This window comes from Crassostrea angulata, chromosome 5, assembly GCF_025612915.1.
Source record: "Crassostrea angulata isolate pt1a10 chromosome 5, ASM2561291v2, whole genome shotgun sequence".
NCBI lineage: Eukaryota > Metazoa > Mollusca > Bivalvia > Ostreida > Ostreidae > Magallana > Magallana angulata.
In genome coordinates, this window is record NC_069115.1 from 59589930 (window position 1) to 59613813 (window position 23884).

The window sequence follows — 23884 nt, forward strand, 5'->3', positions numbered from 1 at the left end:
AACAGTTGATGCACACTTTATTTGATGGTAGTTGCAATTACACTTATCAAATAATTTATTCCCCCTCTCTCTCTTTTAAAAAAAATCGATATTTTTATAAACTAAGTAAAGACTATAAAAATGCAAAAAAAGAATATACAGTATTCAAAGATGTACTTCAAGAAAAAAATCATCACTAATCTTGCTATTAAATAGAAAATATCCATTTCTAATGAATGAATGAACTTGAAACCTATAGTAAGTACAGATTCTGATAACGTTTAAGCAACACATTTTTTTTTTACAATAGTCCCAACATATCCTCCAAGAGAACTCTCGTATTCATAAACAAATGGAATCAGCACTCTATAGAGATAGCACAACGACTCTGGCACAGATTGAATTAGCTTGGCATTTTAAATACAGTTATCTACATTACATCCACATGTAGCGTGCCACTTATCTCATAAAACCAAAATCCAGTTCATCGAACAAAATGTATGAGCTCCTGTAAATAACCTTAAACAGATAAAAATCAGCTATTCATATCAACAGATGTTCAAATAATAAAAAACCCCTGAAGAACTGTATGTCTTCATATACATGTACATATACATCATTGTTTATTGATGTTCAGAGTTTGGGTGTGAATGATAGTGGTATGGCTGCTGTGCTATGTCACCTCCTTCCATGAATTTTATAAAACATTACAAAATGTAAGAAAATTAAAAATAATTTATTAAATCTTATTACCATATTAATTATGGGAACTGATTTTTTTTCAAGATATGAGTTATTCCCCTTTTCAAATCTTGCTTACTACATTTTATTTTGAAAGTCTGAAAAACTAATGCTTTTCATTTTTGCATTAAATACACAGTAGTTTTCCTCACAACCATAAATGTCATGGTCTGGGGTGTTCTTAAAAATATGATAAAAACCATCTACCTTCTATCAAAAACACATGTAGATGCATTTTTTTAAAATAAGTTTTGTCTATTTTTGAAAAAAACAAACAAAAACATTAACAATAGACTTTTTCAATGTTAAGTAATACTGTTCTTCAGTGTCAATAGATTAACCAAACGGTATTACATAATTGTATATATACAATTCTTATGAATAAGAGAAATCTGAAATTTCTAACACATGAATAACTTTTCTTATTTTAAAAGGTAAACTAAATAGTTTTTATGATAAGTCTGGTATAAGAGATACATTTTTGTCCTATTTTTTTCACCAACACACATTCATTCTCTGCAAAATTTGTACTTTCACTTTGTTCACTTGGGAACTTTTACTTTCAGAAACTGGCATACTTTCTGTAGGAGTCAATGGGCGGATTGTAGCGCTGATTGTGTCTGTCAAGACTGTGACACACTCTCCAAAACATGGACGATCCGCGATTCAACTCCCCCTGGAGTAAAAAAAAAGAAAGTACAAAACAAAAACGACAATTTGTGACACATTCTCAATCAAGAAACGACTCATTAGAACCTTCGTTGGCTTGTGACAAGCATGTTTTCTAAACTGTAATAAATTTTCTAATTCCATAGAATAATCATTCCCCAAATCGTATGAAAGAATACACAATTGGCTGCTAAAAACTAGGAAGACAATTGCTATGATGCTTTTTCGTGTCAAATTTTCATACATTACAAAAATGACATAAAAATTTCAAGATTGAATTGTAGCCCTAATTCTCTTGTAGTTTAGAAACTAACTATTTCTATTGAAATTTTATGAAGTTGCCCTCAATTAATCAAACAATCAACATTAGAGAGAAGATTCCCTACCGTCTTTTTCAGATTGGTCCAGCAATCTCGCCAGTTTGCATAGTAAATCATGTATGGAGGCGAGGCTGCGGCCAGACTAAAAATAGAAATTACATTTAACAGATGTCTCAGATTTGCAGATGAAATGGATACCAGTATATAAGCTTAAAAAAGAATTGAGTCATGTATATCAATTTATTAAAATCTGAACTGACAGCTTAAATATGTTAATTAATCATATTGATAGGCACACAAATATACTGTTATTTCAGTAAAGTATCAAATTTTCACAGACCTTACATATTATTATCTGAATATGCTTTAAGAAATAAGGATTCATTCTTTCAGTATTATGAACTGATTAAATCCAATCGGGGGAGGGTTCAAATCCAATAAAGCCCAAAGAAAACAAAATCAAATTGTACTTTTATCACAGACAGAGACATTGAAGAAAATCATTGAGTTGCTAACTATAAACAGACTGCAGATGGACTTACCCCGAGTTGTTAATGCACATGATTCTGGACACTAGTACGAAGGGATAGGTGATCTGGGACACAGCAAGCTGTAAACAAGAGCAGATACTGATATTTAGAGTCTGCAGGGTAGGGCTAATAAGTTATAGGCCAATTATATCCCCACTATAAAATGAGCCAGTAAGTTATAGGCCAATTATATCCCCACTATAAAATGAGCCAGTAAGTTATAGGCCAATTATATCCCCACTATAAAATGAGCCAATAAGTTATAGGCCAAATATATTCCCACTAAATATTGAGCCAATGGGTTATAGGCTAATCATAGGCCAATCATATTCCCACTATATACTGAGCCAAAAAGTTAAAGGCCAATTATATCCCCACTTTATAATGAGCCAACAAGTTAAAGGCCAATTATATCCGCACTAAATAGTGAGCTAATAAGTTATAGGCCAATTATATTCCCACTTTATGTTTATAATGAGCCAATGAGTTATAGGCCAATCATATTCCCACTATATAATAAGCCAATAAGTTATATGCCAATTATATCCCCACTTATATTCCCACTTTATAATAAGCCAATTAGTTAAGGCCAACCATAGGTCAATCATATTTCACTTTATTATAAGCCAATAAGTTATAGACCAATTATATCCCCACTATATAATGAATGAGACATACGCTGTAGGCAAGTGAATATCACACTATAGAGAAAATCAGAGACTTTAGCAGAAGGCCTATTAAATTCACACTATTTAGATTACAATATCTGAAGAATCAGAGACTTACATTATAAATCAATTAATCTCATCCTATTTAGAATTCAATATTTGAAGAATCAGAGAACTATAATTTAAGACTTTAAAGATTTAAATATTTGAAGATTCAGCAACTTATGTTGCAGGTCAATTTATTTCACACACTATACACTACAACATCTGAAGATCTGGCAGTTTACCTTCAATTCATTCTTATTTTACACAATGAAGAGAATCAAAAACTTCTGCTGAAAAACAATTAGTTTTACACTACATGTGTGGTTAAAAAAACAGTTTCTGAGGAATTTGTCTTATAAAAGTGACTTACGTTGCAGGCAACAGCTGTGTAAGACCTGTACTCCTGTAACAATTGAAAACAATTCATAAGAGTAATTTTACAAAAGCAAAACCAATAAAGTCATAAAGCAAATACAAATTCATATAAAAACTATAGTGAACCAACTTTGGTATTGGACATACTGTAAGTTGGTTATTTGTGCTGGTGGTTATGTAGGGTTTTCTATAGTTACAATATGTGTGGGTACTAAATAAGCGGATGCGTGATTTACCACACAAAAGTTTGGATTTTTTTTACCATACGCGTGGGGTATTTTCTGCGATTTTTAGCTTACCGCGTAACTAATGTAAATTTCCCCCACACGTAAATAACCACTTTTACAGTATCAAATACTTACAATATATATACATGAACCTCATTCCTTATTAAATTACATTACTATACTTTCATGTTATTTACTAAAACCTGATTGGTTAGGCGCAGTTTATAATCCACTCTATTACCCTCAGCCTTAGCAACACACTTGGCAATGGGTAACACAATGAATTGTTACATGCATGTTACAGTAAATTATGGGCATACAGTTCGCTGTAGAATTCATGTCATTCCTAAAAAAGTCAGTTATGTATTTGAAATAATGCGAAAAAATAATAAAAATAAAAGCAGTAAAGTTTTCTTTAAAATATTAGGAAATTCAGTATAATAAAATAAATAATGCCTGTTTCGAGATGGTTTTCTCGGGGTGTCAATTTCAACTGTTACCCTCCCAGACAGGCACTTATTATATAAAAATACACTCACTGTACATTTATGGCATACTTATTTTTGAAGAGTGAATGAACAGTGGATGCATGATTAACTATAATTCTTATACACAATAGTTGTCTATAAAACTGTTTGAAAAAAATTAGGAAAATAAAACCAGACAACAAAATGAAATGGAATTTAAGAATTAAAACAAAACTTATGAAAGCTTCAAAAAACTGAAACAAAATTAACAAGAGGCCCATGGGCCACATCGCTCACCCGAACAGCAGTTCCTTGTAACATTACATTTCGTAGCATATGCTTTTTCTATTTTAAACATTGAACCCCTTTCTGGGGACCCAGTTATGGTCCGAGGTTTATGGTTGGCTTGAACAACATAAACAGTAACATAGGAATGAAAATGTGTAGCACTGCGGTAGGACCGCATGTACACAACCTGAAAAACTGAACGTAGCAGAGTTCCACTTCAAGAGAAATAACTCTCAGACTGTACAGAACATCAAGAAAGATAACTCTTGGTTCCACTACATTAGAGTTTACACAATTTGAGGATCCTTGCATAATAATCTCACAAACTGTAGCATTATAGTTCTCGAGAAAAACTTTTTAAAAACATTTTCAATATATCTTTCTATGTTAAACTTTGAACCCCTCTTGGGGCCACAGTATCAGTCCAGGGCTAAAGTTTTAATTATTTGGAATATACATTATTTAAGGATGCTTGCATAGTTATCTCACAAGCTGAAGCATTATAGTTCCCTAGAAAAACATTTTCCCTCTATATTTCTATTCTAAACTTTGAAAACCTCTTGGGGCCCCAGTATTAGATTGAGGTCACAGCTTTTATAATTTCGAATCTACACTATTTGAGGGTGCTTACGTAGTTATCTGACAAATTGATGCATTGTAGTTCTCGAAAAGAAGATTTTTAAACATTTTCCATATATACCGGTACTTCTACATTTAACTTTAAACCCATCTTGGGTCCCTAGTATTAGTCCAGGGGTCACTATTTTAAAACTGTCGAACCTTCATTATCCAAGGTTGTATGCATGATAGTAATCTCACAAATTGAGGCATTGTAGTTCTCGAGAAGAAGATATTTTAACGTTACCTTTATATTTCTATAATAAACTTTGACCCCATCTTGGGGCCCCAGTATTGGTCCGGGGGTCACGATTTTACCAATTAGGAATCTATATGAGCGAAGGCATAGAAATTCCACAAACTAAAACATTGTAGTTCTTGAGAAGAAAATTTTTAAACTTTTCCTTTATGTTTTTTAAAATGTTTAAATTTTGAACCCCTCTTGGTGCCCATCAATTGTCCGGGAGTTACAATTTTTTGAATCTACATTATTTAAGGATGTACATGTATGCATAGTAATATCCCAAACAGTTGCACTATAGTTCTTGAGAAGAAGATTTTAAAACATTTTCCTATATATGTTAAAATCTAAACCCCTACTGGGGCCCCACTTTTTGTTCAGGGGTCACTATTTTTACAATCTTCACTATATATACAACCGTTTGTGTATGTATTGGCATTTTTTGTGAAGTGGTTTTTGAGAAGAAAATTTTTAAACATTTTTCATATGTAGTTCTATGTTAAACTTTGAACCCCGCCTGGGGCTGCAGTTTTGATTTGAGGGTCACGATTTCTACAATTTAGAATCTTCATTATACATACAAGCTTTTGTGTAAATATTGGCATTTCTGGTGCAGTGGTTCTTGAGAAGAAGATTTTTAAACATTTTCCTAAGGTATATCTATGTTAAACTTTGAACCCCGCCTGGGGCCCCAGTTTTGGTCCGAGGGTCACGATTGTTACAATTTAGAATCTTCACTATATATACAAGCTTTTGTGTAAATATTGGCATTTCTGGTGCAGTGGTTCTTGAGAAGAAGATTTTTTAAACATTTTCCTAAGGTATATCTATGTTAAATTTGAACCCCGCCTGGGGCCCCAGTTTTGGTCCGAGGGTCATGATTTTTACAATTTAGAATCTTCACTATGTATACAAGCTTATGTGTAAATATTGGCATTTCTGGTGCAGTGGTTCTTGAGAAGAAGATTTTTTAAACATTTTCCTATGTATTTCTATGTTAAACTTTGAACCCCGCCTGGGGCCCCAGTTTTGGTCCGAGGGTCACGATTTTTACAATTTAGAATCTTCACTATATATACAAGTTTTTGTGTAAATATTGGCATTTCTGGTGCAGTGGTTCTTGAGAAGAAGATTTTTAAAACATTTTCCTATGTATTTCTATGTTAAACTTTGAACCCCGCCTGGGGCCCCAGTTTTGGTCCGAGGGTCACGATTTTTACAATTTAGAATCTTCACTATATATACAAGCTTTTGTGTAAATATTGGCATTTCTGGTGCAGTGGTTCTTGAGAAGAAGATTTTTAAAGACATGCACCCTATACTTACTGTTTCGCAATTATCTCCCTTTTGAAAAGGGCTGTGCCCTTTATTTTAACAATTTATAACCCCCTTTCCATGAGGATGCTTTGTACCAAATTTGGTTAAATTTGGCCCAGTGGTTTTTGAGAAGAAGTTGAAAATGTGAAAAGTTTACAGACGGACGGACAGACGGACGGACGGACGGACGGACGACGGACAACGGGTGATCAGAAAAGCTCACTTGAACCTTCGGTTCAGGTGAGCTAAAAAGGAAAAAAAGTGATAAATGTAGGATGATTGCACAGTGAATGGGTGAACCCTGAATGTGAATTCAGAAAAGGCAGTGAGTGAACAGCGATGACAAGATGACATGGTGAAAAAAATAGAAAGTTGAAATGTTTCCGCCGGACAGAATCAAACACACAATAAACATTCACTGCATACCTTTTCTTCCACCAGATACTGGTTGATGAGATCGGAGAGTAGGTTAATGAGTGCTATTGTGATGGCTTCTCCAATCACCCTTGGTACAAGGCCTCTGAATATAAAATTATGGGATATAACACATTGTGAACGCAAATCAATGGAATCTATTGAAGGCCCATGGAAAATATAAAAAAAAAGGCAAAAAAACTGAACAGTGTAATTAGCAGAATTTTTTTTTAGACATTTAATAAAAGTAAAAAATAAAGAAGTTTAAAAAAATAAAGTCTATAAAAAGTACTGACTTTAATTAAGTTAAAGATGTTTCTTTAACTTACGCAAAAAATCCAGAAAATCCCTCCAGTCTGTAGATTTCTGATATAGAGGAAAATATATTGCTGAAAAATTAAGAAATTTAATAGCCTGAAAGCTTCTGTCATGTTTGTAGCAAGGAAACTAAAATAATTCTTTTGAAAAAGATTGTAAAATCTTAATAAGCAGAAAATTTTCTTCTGTTATGAAGACATGCCTTGTTTTTTATGCTCAATAAGTCATTGGTCAGAAGTCATGTGACAAAACAGACAAAATGGCAGTTGAATTAATACAGGCATGTTTAAAGCATGGGACCTAATATCACTGGCCAATTTAGATGGGTTGCTGCTTAAATGAGTTAAGATATAGTGAAAGCTTACTGTAGATATCTTAGTAAACGCCTGAAATTATTTTTCGCTTAAATCGCAGGAGACGACCTACATAGAATATAAACTTTTGCTGTTATTTTTCAGACAAATTTGAACTATAGGAAATCATAACCCAAAATTGGTGTTCGCGATTTTATATTCTCAGATTTGATACAGTTCAGTGGTATTACCGAATTAAGTACTCGAGTAAAATAAGGAATTTACAGTAATGGGCGGGATAGAAGGTGGCCCTTACACAGGGTTGGCCGGGAAATACCAGTGGTGGGAATTACCTATGGTAAATACCGGTATTTCCCGTCCCGGTAAATACTACGGTTTTTCACTAAACTGGGAAATACTGGGAAATACAAATTTATAATCTTAATTTCTTTAGTTAGTTCAACGTAAAACTTATGTTTAGGATATAAGATATTAACAATAAGCATCAAAAACCAATTTATCATACTTTCCCATTTCACTGTCAGTTTATGAATCTTAAATTCACCAGATCACCTATTCTCAAAGACTTCTATAGCTGCTAATGTACAAATTTCAGTCCAGCTTTTTGAATTTCAAGTTTTGTGTTTTACAGATTATAATTCAAAGCACAAAATAAACTGTTATAATTAGTACTTGTGTTACAAGTAAAAATTTAATAATCACACATGTTGTTTTAACAAATAATTGACACAGTTTTGTGCTCCTGTTTTGAGGAGATAAATACATGTACTATGAGTGGGGCTGATTGAAGGGTTTTACAGCAGATGCAACTGTGCATGTAAAGGATGTAGTTTGATCTTTACCTTTGACCTTGAAACTTATTTTTAAGGTGATTGCATACACTTTCCTAACTTTCTTTGGTAGAAACATGAATCAGATTACACAAAGGTAAGATAAATACGCAAACAACAAACAGCAAACAACACTGAAGTATACAAATAAATAAACCTTGAACAAAGATCACAGCACAATCTCCTACTCATATCATTCTATCGGTGAAGCACATGTATGAGTCAAATATTAAAAATGAGAGAGGAAATGTGCTCTGGAAAAAGAATTAAGCCCAGAAATCTGATATTTGAATGATTTTAATCTCTGACAAAAAAACATGCAAACAAAAGAAATTAGACGGACAGACTTAACATTGAGCTTGGTTCAAGGTCACTGCAAACCCTTAACCCATGAGCACACTTTGAGTGAAATATGGGCAAAATGAGGGTTTCAAGGGCAGGGGAAATATTAATTAAGTAAAAGACATTCAAAAGAGTGAATTATTACTATAGGGCTATGACAGTTCCCCACAGTAGTCAAGTGTGGTAGTAGACACCTACATACTGTTACCAACTGTCTATATCATGGACTTACCAACTGTCTATATCATGGACTTACCAACTGTCTATGTCATGGACTTACCAACTGTCTATGTCATGGACTTACCAACTGTCTATGTCATGGACTTACCAACTGTCTATATCATGGACTTACCAACTGTCTATGTCATGGACTTACCAACTGTCTATGTCATGGACTTACCAACTGTCTATGTCATGGACTTACCAACTGTCTATATCATGGACTTACAAACTGTATATATCATGGACTTACCAACTGTCTATATGATGGACTTACCAACTGTCTATATCATGGACTTACAAACTGTTTATATCATGGACTTACCAACTGTCTATATGATGGACTTACCAACTGTCAATATGATGGACTTACCAACTGTCTATGTCATGGACTTACCAACTGTCTATGTCATGGACTTACCAACTGTCTATGTCATGGACTTACCAACTGTCTATGTCATGGACTTACCAACTGTCTATGTCATGGACTTACCAACTGTCTATGTCATGGACTTACCAACTGTCTATGTCATGGACTTACAAACTGTCTATGTCATGGACTTACAAACTGTCTATATCATGGACTTATCAACTGTCTATATCATGGACTTACCAACTGTCTATGTCATGGACTTACCAACTGTCTATATCATGGACTTACCAACTGCCTATCTCATGGACTTACCAACTGTCTATATCATGGACTTACAAACTGTCTATATCATGGACTTACCAACTGTCTATATCATTGACTTACCAACTGTCTATGTCATGGACTTACCAACTGTCTATATCATGGACTTACCAACTGTCTATATCATGGACTTACCAACTGTCTATGTCATGGACTTACCAACTGTCTATATCATGGACTTACCAACTGCCTATCTCATGGACTTACCAACTGTCTATATCATGGACTTACAAACTGTTTATATCATGGACTTACCAACTGTCTATATGATGGACTTACCAACTGTCTATATCATGGACTTACAAACTGTTTATATCATGGACTTACCAACTGTCTATATGATGGACTTACCAACTGTCTATATGATGGACTTACCAACTGTCTATGTCATGGACTTACCAACTGTCTATATGATGGACTTACCAACTGTCTATATCATGGACTTACCAACTGTCTATGTCATGGACTTACCAACTGTCTATATCATGGACTTACTTGTACATGGTTTCCTCTCCGATGAATTGTGCCATGGTCCTTATTGCAATCACTAGAAGAAAAGGAATATGAAATCATACAAAATCTTATAAACAATTTGACAATAAGATATTTAATATCTAACTAATAGTCTATACTTTGTCCTGAGTTTTTGCTTCCACCACTTTTCGCTTGATATTTCTATAATCATAAAAACCTTTATGCTCAAACTACGTTCATCCACTAAATATGAAAAATGTCCAGATTATCTGTTTTGAAATACCCTTCTGTTGCTTCAGCTTTCAATACACAAAATAGAAAGTCTACGGAGAATTTGCATTGCATCAGCCTTTAATAAGCCTGGATGATAACGTTGAAAAACTGTGCGAGATATTACGAGTGAGTTCAGAATGGAGAAAATGGAGTGAAAAATGATAATTTTTCAATGAAGATATCTTGGATATATTCCCTTTTATCGATTTCAACTGTATATCTTTCATAGGTATATGTATTCTAATTAAAATTTATCAAAAAGTGATGGAAGCAATAACTTGGGACAGACTATCGACTGAGTATATAGAATACACTTAAGGTATTCAATGTATAATGAAGGGATATTGAACAATTTTGAATCATTTTAAACTAGTTAAATATGTGTTGTAGATAACTATGAAAGTGAAATGAACAAAATTCATATGACAGACAACATATAAGGAGCTGGTCATTTTGCACCTTAAAATTTTTTAAAGAGTTATCTCCCCTTGATGAAAAAAAGAAAATTTTAATTTCGTCAAAATATCTGCTGTAAATGATTAATTATATTTCATATTTTAATAAAGAGACAGTTTATGCAGGTATTAACCAAAAGAGTTTTGCAAATTATAAGTTACTTTTTTCAATATCTTAATAAAACATATGTTGCCCATAGACTTCAATGCAAAATTCAAGGTGTAATTAGTTGGATCATAATCAAAATTTTGAAAATTCCTTCAGTGGAGTATTTTATTTTGAAACACCTTCAAAATGATATCGTGATTAAGAATATCGGACCATTCATTTATAAGGTACACAATGTGGTTGTTATACATCGAATACCTTAAATGATTACAAGCAAATATGTAACAAGTATTATGTGGTAAAAACTAACTATATAAAATCCAAATAATTTTTTATGTAAATAAAACATTCAATGGCATCTAACCATAGAAATATGTACAAAAACAAAAAAATGAACAAAAGTTTGTAAAAACAAACTGACGAGTAAACAAAGAGTGTAGCTGAGGCAGACTGGTGCCTTACCCTGAAATGGCTGACTACACACAATGGCCAGGGACTTGGCAGCCACTTCACGAGATGTCTACAACAGAGGAAAACTTCTGGGTCAGCAATGATAAATAACAGTAAATCATGGGTTAGCAGCAGTCACATGAAGACCATATATTCCATACATAGCATATGACTTGTATCCCCTTTACCTTTAGTACTACCACATCATGTGTGTGTATGTGTGTGGGGGGGGGGGGGGGGGGGTTGACCCACCAATCCTCTTTGGAAAATTCAAATTCCCTAAATTTACACAACAAATTACAAAAAATTTGCTACGGACCCCCTCCCCCTTAAAAAATGTTCTTGATCCACACATGGACCTCTTTCTTTAACTTTTATGCAGTTCTTATATCCTATATAATAAGAATTTTAACACTTTTATAAGACACTTAGTCTCATGTATAGTTACTGTAGGCACATTTTTCTGCCAAAATTTTACCAAAAGTGAGGGGTGCGCATTATACAAGTACTTGGGAACAAAATTTCAACTCATTTTTCTCTCTCCTAAAATGGAATTTACTGACCAAGTATCAACCATTATGTCAACTACAAACCATGTACCTAACAATGTACAGTTTATGTTGGCTCATAGATATTCTTGTCATTTTGCTCTGCGGACATTAACATACAAGTATATAGGTGAATAACCTTAATTCCACAGTGTTTTAGGAAGATAATGATGTCCGATTCATCTTCAGTTTCCTGGATTGGAAATCTTTTCTTCAGTTCCTAAAAATAATATACTAAAGTTATAAGTATAAGTATAATTACTTAAATAGAAAAAAAAATTCAAGTGAAATAAAGTGAATTATGTTATAATGCAAATTTATTGCCCAATATATGCAAGCAAGAGTATGACTGAAAAATATAATAATTATCTATGGTATGTAAACTTACATATAAGTATGACATCAAGATTGTAAGAATTTTTTAGTCTACACTTATTTTTTTCAGATAATGGTCAAGTCTATCTCTCACTGAATTTATGTTCAACCTTTTTATAAAATTTTATTTATACAGTGACATCTCACTGTTCCACTTTCTCCTACCCACTCAGTAAACGTGGGTCAATCACTCTTTATAAACTTTATGAATGCCTTTCTGACGTTGGGATTCTTCTCAATCTTTGAAATCAGTATCCACTTTCGCCTTTCCTCTCTCTGATTCTTTGAATATAGAGTTTTATAATAAATATACCCTTTAAACTCAGTTTACCCATTTCGGCTGACTTTTAATTTCTGTCGAAATAATCTTTTTATGTTCAATTTCTCCTTACCTCTCTTGGACAGTTTTCCTCATTCACCTCCCAGTCAGTGTTTCAATCACTCTTTGAACTCTGTGTTCACTTTCTCTTGACCTCTCTAGACAGTTTTACCCATTAATCTCTCAAAAAATGTTTTTATTACTCTTAGGGCTCTATGTTCTATTTCTCCTTACCTCTCTTGGACAGTTTTTCTCATTCACCTCTCAGTCAGTGTTTTTTTTTACTCTTTGAACTCAATGTTCACTTTCTCCTAACCTCCTTTGAACAGTTTACCCATTCACCTCTCAGACATTCCCCACTCTTAGTTCCACTTTCTCCTTTCGATGAGTTTTAAAATTTTCACTTACTACATAACTCTTTAAGAGAGATGCCATGTTAAATACTCTTTGAACTCCGCCTACTTTTTCCATTACTGCTTAATGTTTTCTCAGAGTTTCTCTTTGCCTCTGTTATAACTTTGACTACTGTAAATGTCTTTAATTCCATGGGTCTAGATCTAAAATTTCATGGTTTGCCCAGTTGTTACCTTTTGCGGTGGTTTTAATTTCAAAGAAAATCAATTTTTCTATGATTCAAGGTACTTGTCGTCTTTCAGTTTAAAAATGTCAAAATAAATTGCTGTACATTGTTTATATAGTTTTCTTCTGTTTTTTTTTTTTTACAAAACAAACACTGAAATCAATTATAAACCATTTACATATTGCCAATTAAAAATAAAATGAAGTCTATTTAAGCAAAAGAGTTTCGTAAACAGCCTGTCGTCTTAACTGCAACGGAGCAATACTTATTTATAAAACACGCTGTTTATTGGCATCATTATTGAACTCAACTATCAATATTTACACAATATTGCTAAATTCATGGAAATTAGTCTAACCATGAACATAGTGAAATTAAAAACACCGTAATGTTTTCTATATCTACTGTATGTAAGTTCTGACAAGATTATTTCCTTTCCTCTCTCACTCAAGGTTCTTTCAGGTTTTTTCATCACTCTTTGTTCCTTTTTCTCCTTACCTCTCTCACTATACCAAATTAAGGGTTTACATCACTGTTAGGATCTGTTGTTCCTTTTTCTCCTTACCTCTGTCATATTGTAGGTTATGTATGTCCTGACAACACTCTCTGTGAGCTGAGGAACAAATCCCCTCCATAGACCAAGCAAACCATCCCTTTTCTTGATATGACCAACTACAATTAAATATGTCATATACTTAACAAGCTTTGAATGAAAGAAATAAATAAGCTCACACACTCCATTATTTCATATTACTTGAAAAAAGGATACACATGGCAATATATGCAGTAAACACAAGAAATACCTATACTGTGGAATCATTAAAATTCGTGGGGGCCATTTTTGTGGATTGCTTAAATTTTACAGGTTCGTGGGGAGGTAATTTCATGTATTTTCTTATACCTACAAAAGGGAATATGACTTTAAAGCCCTTATTTATTAATTCAGGGAGGATGTTAATTCGTGGATGAGAGGTAACCACAAATTCCACGAAAATTGAGCCACCACGGAATCTAATGATTCCACAGTAATTTGACATCATTGAGATGATGACCATCCTTAAAAGGGCCCCATTTCAATTTAGAAGACATTTCTTTGATCTTAACCTCTGAGTTAGAAATTAAGTTCAAGATCATTGCATGGATGATCACTATAGAGCATCTGCAGAGCTGGGCCCTACTGAAGTGAAATTATCAAAAACCAAAGACTTACCTGTAGTATCCAATAATGACAACAGAATGCTATAAACAGCCTTAGGTTGGTATATGTATAAGCTTTACTAAAAATCTTTTTATCTGATTAGCATCTATGACTATCATTCTATCATAACATTGCATAATTTGAAACACATGCTTTGATCTCTAGTACTCTGCTTATATCTAATAACAATAACGGATGAACCAGGGGTTTTCTGTATTTGTATGACATACTCCATGGACATGTAGAGCTACCTTCTATAGAAACGTGTTTAAATGGCCAGTATAAAAAAAAATCTGAAAAACTAAATGGCATAGACTTTCGCCCAGTATTAGTTCTGCAACTTTAATTACCAATCCTGATTGGATTACATAATTATTAACAAACTATAATTGGTACTGTAATACATGTATAGCATTGGATCATGATTTTTGGGAGTTGATTTTAATCAACTCTCCTATGCAGTTACTCTGACAAACCGAAAGTGAAACAGTGTTTGGACCTCAGCACAAATTATTGCTGCTGACAAGACTTAGTTCTTGAAAATAATTGTTTCAAAACAGATAATCTGGATAATCTGGATCCTGAAAAATTCTGCTTTATCAGTGAATTTGCCAGTTTGAAAAAAGTGTTCATACATAATAAGTGTTGATTTTATGTTACACAAGGAGTTTGTTAATTATGATGAGACGTATCGGACAACCTTTTGAAAAAAAATTAACAGAATGAACTGAAAACTGAATATTACGGATGATATATAAATCAACTAAACTATCATGACGTTGATTTAAGGAGAGTGGGTGTCAACACATTAGCCATTAAATCTGCATTAAACTTTTAAGGTGGACAAGGAATAACACACCTAGAAAAAGTCACTCAAATTAACAGTCAATTATTTGATTATGAAAGATATAATGATAAATAAACTGTAGTTTGGGGATAAAAAAATGAATATTTAAAAAATTCAATTCAGTAAATAACAACAAAAGCCCCTGTGGGATTCGACCTTGTGATGTATGGATCACAAACCCGACACTTTATCCACTCCGCTATGGAGTAAGTTAATGTTGCCATCGATAAAACCCTTTTAATAAAACGAAATGTTGTTTCGATCAGAGGTCAGCCATTTTGTGATGATGTGTTATTCCACCTTAAATAGAATATTTTTGGTCACCAACTATTACATTTAATTTGTTAAAATAAAATCCAAATGTATTATATTTTAAATTTAAACAGTTTTCTATATCTTTATAGAGAGTTCTTCCTTTAAAGGAGGTAAATATAGCCAATAATTGGGCCTGATCATCCAGTCCTCTTAATGTTCAACGTGACACCTTTATACATTTATGTAGAACAAATGTAAGAGTCGGATAATATGTAGTCATATAATTCTATTGCTTAATTAAAAAAAAAAAATATCATAATATACAGTTAATTCTATCACCTATTTTCAGAATAAAAAAGTATCAAGACAGTCACAGTAAGAAGGTGTCCCTTAAACCTCTGCAAGTTTCATCATTCACAAACTATATGATCCAGGTAAGCAACTATTCATGTACCTTAGTCCTATGGCTAAGAAATCACAATATTATAACCATGTACAACATACTATATTTGAAGATGTTTGGGTAGTACCATCTTTCTCGACGACTTATCAGCTCTTTAGACAAGTAAGGAATCAATGGTTCATGTCCCAGCTGAAAATAAACCAAATTCATGAATTCAAACAAAGACAAGCGCCTGCAAATTAAACACTACAATATCGTGCAATAAAATCTTAACACAAAAGTGAGAATAAAATACAATACAATCTTAATTCATATGTGTCCTGGTGTACTATAAACTTCATTGTCATTGGTTCAGACTGTCTCTATTTTAGTACAAATTTTATAAATCCATCATGATATCGTAAGTGCTTTTGATTATCTTTTCCCCCTTCTTTTAGACTAAACACTCGACAAAACTTCTAAGTGGTCACTCTAATAAATAGATTACATGTAATTTTGAAATAAAATGATGTGAAATTTTCAACATTTCGTAACTGATATGTCGTCTCATTAATAGCACAGATAAAAGAAAACAACACTGATTGAAATCATAAGGACAAAACATAAAATTGGTATTTTTTTGTGTATGCTTGATATGATTGTCTTTATTTTATGATTGATTTTAGTCTTTGGTGGTAGTTTAAAAAGAAAACCACTTAACATGGCCAAATCGATCACTGCAAACACAGCCAAAGCCGTTGGAATATTGGTGTCTGCATTGTTTCCAAAACAGATCGTATTCACTTAAAATTTGCTGTTTATTTTGACCTCGACACTGTTTGAAATATTAAGCAATCTTAAACAATAAGGAAACATTACCGGTATCTTGATATAATTTTGTTATTTCCTAAGCGAAATATCATTTTCACCGGTAACTTAAAACAAACCAAAAGCTTTGAGCGAAATTCAACCTAACCTGAAAAGTTAGTGATATTTAGCAAAGGTCAACATCTCGGATCTCAACCTGAGGTCAAGGTCAATGCGTCATTCTAAACAATTTGAAAGTTTAGTGGAAATCAGTCACCCTGACAGCATTAATTCATATAAAAAATAAATTATACTGGGTGAACACTTAGAAGTTTGGGGGGAAACCGTAACTAAAAGACCCTTTTTTCTTGTTTGTCACAAATTTATTTTAGCCCCCTTCCAACTTTCAATTTGCTTTGTGTAGTTTATAAAACTGCAAATTACGCTAACAATCAAGGAGTTCATCCTGACGACGCGATGGAAACAGAACGCTCTCAGACTGGTTGTGTTTATATACAAGAACTTGCCGAAATGATATTTATTAAGACTCTTATTCAACCACCAGTAAGCATCCTTATTCACTATTTTCAATTTCGAATCATTAGGCTAGTGTTTGTTTTATAAAACATCAACTACTGTTCCTCGTTCAAGTCAATTCAAACTAACGAGCATTCCCAACTTTGTGTTTTTCAACAAACTTGATTATTCAAGTCTTCTGATAAGTATTTCCATTTAATCAAGTGAATAAGCTCTAAGAATAATTATTTAGAGCTAAAAAATTATTTCAAGGTTTATTTCAGTGAAACTTTACATTAAAACAGCAGGGACGTATAATTACTAACATGATAGGCAAGTCTCCAAGTCTCGCCGAAATCACGCGATACGTGATTTCGTAGGTCATTTTTAACTTCATATATCTATAATATTACCTGATATATCGTTATAAAACCTTTAAAAAACTATTTTGAAATTATTCTAGAATTATTTGTACTTTATAACCCTGATCTGATCTTAATTAAGACAGAGTTCTCAAAACCCTGAGACCCAAGCAACCACGTATTTTACTTGAATTAAACAGAGTTTTAAAAACTTGTCAAGGCTCGCGCAGGGCTCGAATGTGGCGAAAATCCTTTTTTGTAATAAAATGGTATAAAAAATCAGTGTTCAGTTTTCGTTTAAAATATACATCTGTTGATTCAGTCAGAGTGTGTTTATTTAGTCATCGCACGCAACCGGGAATCTCGCGTTGCTCCAGTGCACACAGAGCTCTGGCCAAATAATAACCTCAGGTAATATTTGGCTGCAAGACGTCGATAATTATGTAATCGGGCACGAGACGGTTGTATACACGGCTTGTGGTCAATTTTTAAAGCATTTAAGGTCTCACTCATTATACTGTTATCGTCTCCATATTAGTGTCAAATCGTAACCAGTGCACCGATCGCTAAATAATTGGTTATATAAATGCGTATAATATGTATACATCAATCGTATCCCGAACATTTGTTTTTGGATAACGTTGAAACTATTTATTAAAATTTTCTTTTATTGGGTTGTGTTTGCTTTTCTCTCATGAAATTTCAAAACACTGCAGTCGGTCGTCATTGATGTGGACATATCAACGCAGATAATTAATTTTCTTTGATGTCCAGTGCGCTACGGCATAAATATGATAATCTTGCTTGACCATGTACCCCGTTTACTTTTGACACTTGGCTTGTCAATATGGGGAAACATAAACTTATAGCTTCTGACCCTTGTCAGTCTAAAATTCAAAAATTGTCAATGTTTGGCTTTTCTTCCAATTCGGGGTCTGAACATTCAACCCCTCCTGCTCAAGCATCTAATTCAGTCAAAATAGTCTGCAACAGCAGTGTTCTGGAGTTTCAGCAGTCGTTGTCCGATGTTGTACTTAATAGGCTTTTAGATAGGGTTAGGGCTAGCTCAGTGTTCAGTGTTATGTTAGATGAGTCTACAGATGTATCAGTTCATCAGAATCTTATAGTTTATGTCAGGTTTTTAGAGCAGATAGGTGGTAGGGAAGTTCCATGTGTAGAGTTTTTAGGCATTAGGCAGTTGTCAGTAGCAAATGCAGAGGCAATTACTTCAGAGTTGTTAGGAATGCTTAGGGATATGGGATTAGACTTGAGTAGGTTAGGTGGAGTGTCGACAGATGGGGCCTCTGTGATGGTAGGATGTAAGAGTGGTGTTGTTACTAGGCTTTGTGAGTTGTGTCCAGGCATTTTAGCAACTCATTGTATAGCTCATAGGTTAGCTCTTTCTTGTGGGGAGGCTGCAGATAAGGTCACATACTTAGTTAAGTTCCAAGCAGTCTTGAATGATTTGTACAAGTATTTTGAGAGATCTCCCAAGAACATGGCTAGGTTAGAGAAGGTTCAGGGAATTCTAGAGGATAGTAGGAGCACTAGGCTCAAGCAGGTCTCTAACATAGGTGGTTAAGTTTTGAGGGTAGTGTTCAGGCAGTTGTAGACAATTTTCAGAGTGTAGTTGCTGTCATTTTAGGGGACAATTCTGCTAAGTCACTAGCTCTCCACAAGGCCATCTCTTGTTACAAGTTTTTGTATGTAGCACACTTTTTAACTGATGCTTTGAAACCACTAGCCATGTTGTCAAGGTCTTACCAAAGGTCAGAGTTTGATTTCACTGAGGTCACTTGCCTTCTGCACTCAACAATTCAGGTCTTAGACAAGTTGATTAGCTACCCTGGGTGTAATCTGTCTGCCTTTTTGCAGCATGCTCCTACTGAGCCAACCCTAGATAAGTCAGGTCTATTCACATTTGAGTTTCAAGGTCACACTGTTAGGGACAGCTTAAGTCAAAGGTCAGAGGCAGTTAGGGCGTGTAGCTCTTTTATAGAGACAGTTAAGGCTAGTTTGCAGTCTAGGTTTACAGATAGTGGAGATGCTAAGATCTTGTCAGCTCTGAGTAGGTTCTTTGATCCTCAGTGTTTCTCTGATAGGACTCCTCCTTCTGAGGATATGGATGTTATAGCTAAGCATCTTTCAGTTTGTAAGGTAGGAGAGGTAAGGGAATGTAGGGTTGAGTTAGGAAATTTTGTGGAATTCTGTAGGGCTAGGTTGCAGGCAAATCCCAAGGCTTTTTTGAGTAGTACTGATGTCTGTCAGGTAGCATTTAGGGCTAGGGAGTTGTTTCCCATCGTGGCAGCTGCTGCAGGGCGCCTGGTCACTTCTCCTGTCAGCACAGCAGATAGTGAGAGAGGCTTCAGCAGGCAGAACTTGATCAAGACTGATGTAAGAAGTTGCCTTAAGCCAACAACATTGGAGAACCTGATGAGACTGTCCATCAACAGTGGAAAGGTAGAAATGGATTATGAAGAGGCATTCAGAAAATGGTCATCCCTGAAAGCCAGAAGGATTTTTCATGTGAACTTTAACCAGTGATGATATCTGTGATCAAGTGAAATGTGATGTGAAATGTGTTTGTGCAGTGTTAGTGTAGTGCTGTGTTAATATTTATAAACATTAGTGTAGTCACTGTAGTGCTTTGTTCTACTGACAGTTTATTTATTATTTATGTAACACATGGGTTATGATATGTTATATGTTGACATGTTTTGATCTGTTATCTGAATAAAATATATCAAACAATTCATCTTTTTATCATTTAGAAATAAGTGTTGGTTTATAGTAGATGTTTTACTGGATATTAAGGGATAAATATAACATTATAACATATTATTAAGTAATTTAAGTGTTGAATTTGAAGTATTAGTTAATGAACATCTTGCGCCGCGTATCGACGCGCAAAAGTGGCGAAAGGGAAATTTGGTCCAGTGGGAGCCCTGGGCTAGTTTGGGAAGTAAACATGGCGAATGTAGAAGTTGCCTATCCCATTAGTATTAGCTGCAATAATGTAGCCCTCTCCCGATTTTTTTTTCTTGTTAATATCAGATATTAAAAAATCAGAGAGGGCTACATTATTGCAGCTACGTTAGTATATACGTCCCTGAAAACATTTAGATTTATCTCAGAAATGACGTACTAAATTGTATTGTGCAAGGTAACAATAACCGCATAACATAATGTTGCATCGTTATTTTTTATCTTTGAAAAAAAATCAATTCAGGTCATTTAAGGGACTGTCTCGAAAGCTTCATAATATAACAAAAACTTTAACCAGCTCTAAAAACCTTAACCTCCTCCAGCATGCAAAACCTATAGCTCAGATTCAGCATTCAAGCTTGTCTGGTGCATCAGTATCATACATGTAAGACGCACCATCCATGCAAGTTTGGTGAAGTTAGGACCAGCAGTAACTTAGATATTGATATCAAAGGGTGCCTGCAACAAAAACTTTAACCTGCTCTGAAAACATTAAGGTTGCCCACTACACCTTGAAATATTTTCTCAAATCAGCAGAAATACTTGATTAGGCCTAAAAAAAAATTGTGTGTTTAGGGTAACACTGATGAAAAAATTAGGTTAGGTAGCAGGGGTGTGCAATTACCATCGCCCGACGCCCGGGGCTACCGATTTTAGAGGTCGGGCTAGCAAAAACATTAACTGTGGTAGCCCGTCGGGCTAGTAAATCATAACTAGAGTTGGCAAAATATGCCGGTAAATTTGCAGTGTCCTAGTAGGAAAAGTGTATCGTCATTGTTATCACAGAGGCATGATATCTGCTCCTTTTAAGTCATGATAGCCTAAAAATTTCTTAAGCATTTTTTTCTCGTGCTACATTCTTCTGAGAAAAACACTCTGCTGTAAGTTTCACACTTTGAAGTTTTACCGACAGTGTTGACCTAACCACTGGCTAGACTAGATAGTCACGCCTCACTGCACGTGGCTTCCGTAGTTACCTGTGCAGCTGTTTCAAGTGACATCACTGTAAAATGATTCCTTTTTCTTTAATATGTATTCATTGGCTTTTTTTAATATAATTTTTTTTACAGAGAGAGAGAGAGAGAGAGAGAGAGAGAGAGAGAGAGAGAGAGAGAGATGCATTACAGAGATATTATAAATTTCTGCACTAACTATTCTCATGAACACATTTTAAAGTGACCTGCTTGGTGAATTAAAAAAAAATTCATATTTTGCATATTATTATTTGTGCATTTTCCATTATTTTAAATTAAAATTTACCATTACTTAATTAATTGCATAGTTGTATTTTGTAAATGGAAATTAAACAGGATAAAATGCATGCACACATAGATAGTTGCAGTGATTTTATAGAGTCTGTTCACATTCACAATGTTATGTTTGGGTTTTATTATATAAACGGTACCCAAACCAATTTTGTAACTAAAATGTGAGAGATCAATGAAGTTGAATATTTTTGAACTAGTCTGCCACAGAAAACATGCAAGTAATAAATATTTCGTATATTAATAATTATATACTAGTATCATACAGAGTTTTTTATAAAATGAAATGTCGACATGTCCGAAATAGTCTGGCTAGTAACTTTGAATCTTGGGCTAGTAACTTTGGTACTCCCACTAGCCCCTGGGCTAGTGGCCAAATTTTGTAATTGCACACCCCTGGGTAGGTAGGGATTTTTTTTTATTTTATCATATTTTTTTGCATGAATCCTAAGAATGTTTGTTTGTTTCATATTTAAAAACATATTTTTTTATCGGAAAAAAGATAAAATTCACAACTCGATAAAATCAGACATCTAAATATGGTAGGATCGGGCCATTTTTGTAGGTTAGGTCGGGTTACCCGAAACACACAACTTTTTTTTTTAGGCCTTATGATATATATCATAAAGGATAAGAAGTTTTCAAGTCAAATAGGCAAAAAATGTGCAATTTTGGATGAAAAATTACATTTTCAAAAATTTAATTCAGTTAACATGAACAAAAGCTCCAAGTGGACTCGAAACTCATGATCTGCGGTTCAGAAGCCCACTACATTAACCACTGAGCTACGAGGATATACAACCGATCCGAACAATGAAATCAATTTAATAAAACATTTAAATAGCCATCTTGTGACGTAGTGTCTTAAAAAGTATAAGTCCGGGTGTAGTGAGGTACCTTAACCTCCTCCAGCATCTGAAATTTTGGACCCAGATTCAGCATCCAAGTCTTTCAAGTCCATAAGTATGAGCCGGTCCTATGATATCGCGGTAGTTAAATCATTTTGTCAAAATGATATATACTAAGGGCGCAACGATAAACCGTGAGACAGTATATCACAGTAAAAATATGCTACGTTTCAATGTCACGATACTGTAGGCAATACTGCGGTTCGGTATTTCGATCCGGAATATATTTATCCCTCCGATTCAGTTTGAAAATTATATTGAAAAAATGGCTTCCGGTGTTGAAAAACGTGCTTCGCATCATTTAATTTTGCCCCTTGCTAGTGCATCCCATAAATCTTCGATATGGTAACATTTTCGGTTTTGTAGGATAAACGAAATTGGTTAACAAAGTTCCCAAATTGAGTGTTTTTACATGCAAGTGCTATTTTGCAGACGTTTTCCTACCAGCAAATGACATGCGTATTGCACCTCGTATAAAACGGCAATTATCCATGCATTTGTCTGTTGTCGCAAGAAATTAATATGCCACTTTCCTATATGTGCAAAAATTGAAGGTCATCATAGTCATTAAATATTTTGCTTTCAGAAAATTCATTACATCTATAATAAGAGCATAAATAATTTAATTGTTGTCAGTGTTGAAATAACGATATTGATGCCAACATTAGATTTTTACATAATGCAGATCATGTTGACATATCCCGACGTCAAATGTCAATTTCGGCGCGAGCTACCATACGTAAACAGAAATACCGCGATACGATAGAACCCGCGATATGATAGGAAAAAAGTATAGGTCAAGATGCATCATCCATGCAAGTTTGGTGAAGGGACAAATCATAACTTCGATACAGGACCTGCAACAAAAACTTTAACCAAGTCCGGACGCCGACGTCGACGCCGGGGGTATAGTATAAGCTCCCCTGACTTCGTCTCGGCGAGCTAAACATGTAAACACTAGAGGAAATTCGAAATATCATTTCATCTGTAAACATTGATTTTAAAAAAGTATACCGTTTTAAACTTGATAGAAAATAAAATTTAAATAATATTGAGAGCAAACCTGGATTAGGACTTTAGCATAACCAAGAGGATGGGTTACGGTTGTAATAAGAGCTCCGGCTGCGTACGAAACAAAATCCGCCATTTTCGAAATTTGA

The 23884-nt window shown here is 34.2% G+C and overlaps 1 protein-coding gene across 1 annotated transcript; it reads right to left on the reverse strand.

Annotated features, from left to right (window-relative positions):
- Nucleotides 1-23884, reverse strand: LOC128183915 (mitochondrial carrier homolog 2-like). Its single transcript, XM_052853141.1, has 12 exons — nt 23788-23884; nt 16004-16091; nt 13765-13871; nt 12065-12145; nt 11390-11447; nt 10112-10163; nt 7229-7288; nt 6912-7005; nt 3323-3355; nt 2252-2319; nt 1776-1851; nt 1-1396 (listed from the first exon to the last, which is right to left on the reverse strand). The coding sequence occupies exons 1-12, from the start codon at nt 23869-23871 to the stop codon at nt 1283-1285; spliced, it is 915 nt and encodes a 304-aa protein (XP_052709101.1). The 5' UTR covers nt 23872-23884; the 3' UTR covers nt 1-1282.